Source organism: Suillus bovinus (assembly GCF_016758785.1).
Source record: "Suillus bovinus strain UH-Sbo-P2 chromosome Unknown EDB93scaffold_43, whole genome shotgun sequence".
Taxonomy (NCBI): domain Eukaryota; kingdom Fungi; phylum Basidiomycota; class Agaricomycetes; order Boletales; family Suillaceae; genus Suillus; species Suillus bovinus.
The window spans coordinates 316,402-319,920 of NW_024542099.1; the positions used below are offsets into that span (position 1 = coordinate 316,402).

At 45.5% G+C, this 3,519-nt stretch overlaps 1 protein-coding gene across 1 annotated transcript; it reads right to left on the reverse strand.

Annotated features, from left to right (window-relative positions):
• Positions 1-2,140: 2,140 nt before the first annotated feature.
• On the reverse strand, positions 2,141-2,822 carry EDB93DRAFT_1088668 (uncharacterized protein; the record flags this gene model as incomplete). The annotated part of the gene is made up of 3 exons (XM_041446151.1): positions 2,141-2,316; positions 2,370-2,641; positions 2,695-2,822. Coding segments are annotated over 3 exons (576 nt in total), but the record flags the coding sequence as incomplete, so codon positions are not given.
• Between the last annotated feature and the right edge of the window lie 697 nt (positions 2,823-3,519).

Sequence of the window (3,519 nt, forward strand, 5' to 3'; positions counted from 1 at the left end):
CAATGATCCATGCTTTCTTGAGAGGTCGTCAATGTTGGTGGTGAATTTTTTGGATGGGGCGGTCTGATCTATGGATGCTAGGTGTGCAAATCGGGGTGACTGCCGCATTATTTCCTTGGCTTTGTTCTTGATTATGCCATTGAAATATTGTTTTGTTGCTGATTTGCTTCATGGTAGCATTTTGGCTGTTCTTCCTTTGGTTAGCAGTGATGCAGGGAGGTCGGTGGGGTCTGATGAGTCTCTTGCTGCTGCCTTTTTTGCTTCTCTGTCTGCTGCTTTGTTGCCCAGGATGCCTTCATGACCGGGCATCCATCTGATGATGAGTTTTCTACTGTCTTCGTGCGGCAGTAGATCACGGAGGTCGTCATGGAATGTGTCTACTAGATGGTGACCTGGTTTTGACTGGAATGCCGTCGTAGCTGCAATAGCGGCTTGATTGTCGACACCTAGTGCATTGTGCCCCCATTACCCCCTCCTTCTTCTCTAAGGATCTGGACCGCCAAAATTATCCCTACTAGCTCAGCCTCGTACACTGTGTGTTCCCTGTCGCTTCCTAGGTGAAGTGTTTGCTTCTGACCACCACCTCCTCTCTCATTAGCACTGCTGCTCCCCCTACGCCGCCATCTATTGATGATCCGTCTGAGTATACCCTTAGCTCCTCCTGTGCTCATGCATCATCTATCATCACTTCTCTCGTCGAGTTTGCGACTTCTATGTTGACATCCGGTATCCATTTTGGGTAGTGTCTGACTGGGTCTATCTTTTCGGTTGCAATTGCTTGACAAGGTTTCCAGACATTCATGTGACCCGTTCCAGAATGGATCGCCTTATATGGGACGATGACTGTCACTCCATATCCCATTGTAGCGCCACTGACGCGCCAATTCCCAACCCCCCCTTCCATGCACCTGTTGGAATTTTACATGATTTGGCACATGATGATTTCCAACTCACTTTGGTTGATATCACCACTCAACTTAGAGATTTCGCAACCTCATTCACTACTTTATATCGGTACCAGAGTGCACGCTGGTGCTTGTAGCTCTACCCTCCTCACTTAGTAACTGCCTTTGGTGTAGCCAGGTGGTGAACAGTGTAAAGAGGTGGAGCTCGCACTGAATTTTGTCTCTGCTCTGCGCATGGCAGGAACAAAGTTTTTTATTGGCACCTGGACCCCGATGTCCATCCGTCCTTTGGCCATTAATTGAGGACTGGCAAGAAGTCTTATCCAAGTGTAATTGTGGTGTCATTACATTCTTACACGAATTTATATAAGACCCTCGGTTATTAAGACAACATGTTTAGCTACAACCTGCTCGGCTGACAGAACAGATGGTGGTGGTGATGTAGACATGGATGGGAAAACGTCTGCATTTGAAATCAAGGCAGGGTGACACGTTTTGAAGCTTCCTGCCAAGCCAATCATAGATTTGGATCTGGTGTTGATGGTGAGTGCGGCGACAGTGTACTTGCTATCAATAGTACTGAATGGCGCAGAAATGAGCGCTGCGAAGCCAATGGAAGGGATGTCAAAGAGACAAAAGGTGATAGAGACACATCCAGCACCTTGTCATCACATAATGTGAGTTAGTTGACTGATTCAAAAAAGTTCAAGGCACGTACCTATAGTAGAGGATGCTTGTTTTCTAACATTTCCCTGAGCTTTCATGGCCGCTTGTAGTTGAGATTGGCTGGGTAAGAAGAGTTGTTTTGATATGTGAGCACTTGCTGCTAAGACAGGTTGTGACTGTTCGAGCTTTGAAGGGCCATCAGAGACATTGGATTGGTCTTCATCCTTTGAGACATTGTCGCCTGCCAGGACCTTGCTAATTTCAGATATCAGAAACTGTAGTATCAAAATGGTTAGACCTGCCAATATATGAGTGCCTCAACTTACCTTCCTGGAGCACTTGTGTGCAGGGCGGCGTGGTGGCGATGGGCTAGAATCATTGCTGCTACCTTGACTTTGCAGTACCCTTTTCTTTGCAGGGATACTAGATGCTGGTGTTAGCACATTTTGCACATCAGCGTCGACACTTGGTGCAATGTTCTGCGAGATTGAACTAAGTGTGAAAGGTATCGCTGAAAAAATGAAAAAAGACCTACATTGACACACTGCTCCTGCCAGAGCAACACATCCTCAAACTGCGCATTTGTCATTACAAGAAGGATGGCAACACATGCGATGGTCGCCTCTGAACTTGTGCTGCAGGGTGCATGCTAGACCTGGATCTTGAAGATGACGAAGCATGGTGTGACTGTTCGCAATCCCATTGTTCTCTGTGCCCGGATTGCTTTGGTTAACGAGAGGCATAGCTTAAATGATTGCATTAGTAGGCTGACAATTGAGACTGGATGCAAATAATTACCTCCAAGGCTTTGGACCGTGTCACAATACCAGCCACAGATCAAGCGTGGATTGTGATTGGTCCACCAGATCTTGAGCCAGAGTATTCGCCCTGAGAACGGCTCAATACCAACATGTAGGAAGAGCTGAAAACGATGCCACTTGTCATGTTGGTCAAAAACCCAAATGTCATGAAGACCTGCAGTCCAAAAAGTGCTGCATTTGAGCCGGCGACTCTTCTGGTGCTGAACTTCATCCGGATGGTGAAGGTTCATGTACTGCAGTATTAAGTCTCTGAAAACAATTAAATCAGTGTAAATGTGTCGCGACAGAGCATCATATACAACCTTGGAACCATAATATGTTCCTCTTGCCTAAGGGTTTGCTTCATGTCGTGCGAGCCCTGTTTGGGGAACCGTTGATGAACACACTCAATGGCAGGTCCAATGCTTTCAATTGTGTGCGCTTGACCACGGGTGTCACAACCCAAATAACGAATAAACGCTTGGGCAGAGACTAGGACTCGATCTAAGGTTATCGGACAAAGAGAGAGGAGCAAGTACGTCTTGGATTGCTACAGTTGTAGATACAAGAGGTTTGAACTAAAGAACTATCGACCAAGACATGCTACCTATATACAACTATTGAGACGGAGATTGAAACTGAGCTATAACTACTGACCAATCATAAAATAGAAAAGGGAATCGTACCATAGAACATCGTAGAATATTAAAGAAGTATCACGTGACCATATCTTATCTTATTGTATCTTATCTAATCTAATCACAATCAAAGAACTCGTCTTCTTCATCAGTCACATCGAAGACACGTGTCGTGGGCTGCTAAGGGAATCTCTGAACTGGTAGACGCTTTCGGGGTAGGGTTAGGGTTTGTCTTAGGCGCTGTGTATTGACGCTTAGGAAGATTCAAGAAAGAATAATGGTTTGTTAAAGGTACTTGTGACATTACCCCCTCTCTAAGGTGAGTGTCATCATGAACAAATGAAGGTCGGATATTCTTTTCTCTCCATCGTTTGAAATCTTCCGTAAACAGTACTGAGCCTTTGATTCTTCGGTATTTTTCGGCTGCAGCCGTGGGATTTTTCTTATAGAACTCTGCTAAAGGAATTGGAGCGTTCTTCAAATTCTCTTCTGGCTCCCAAGATGACTCTT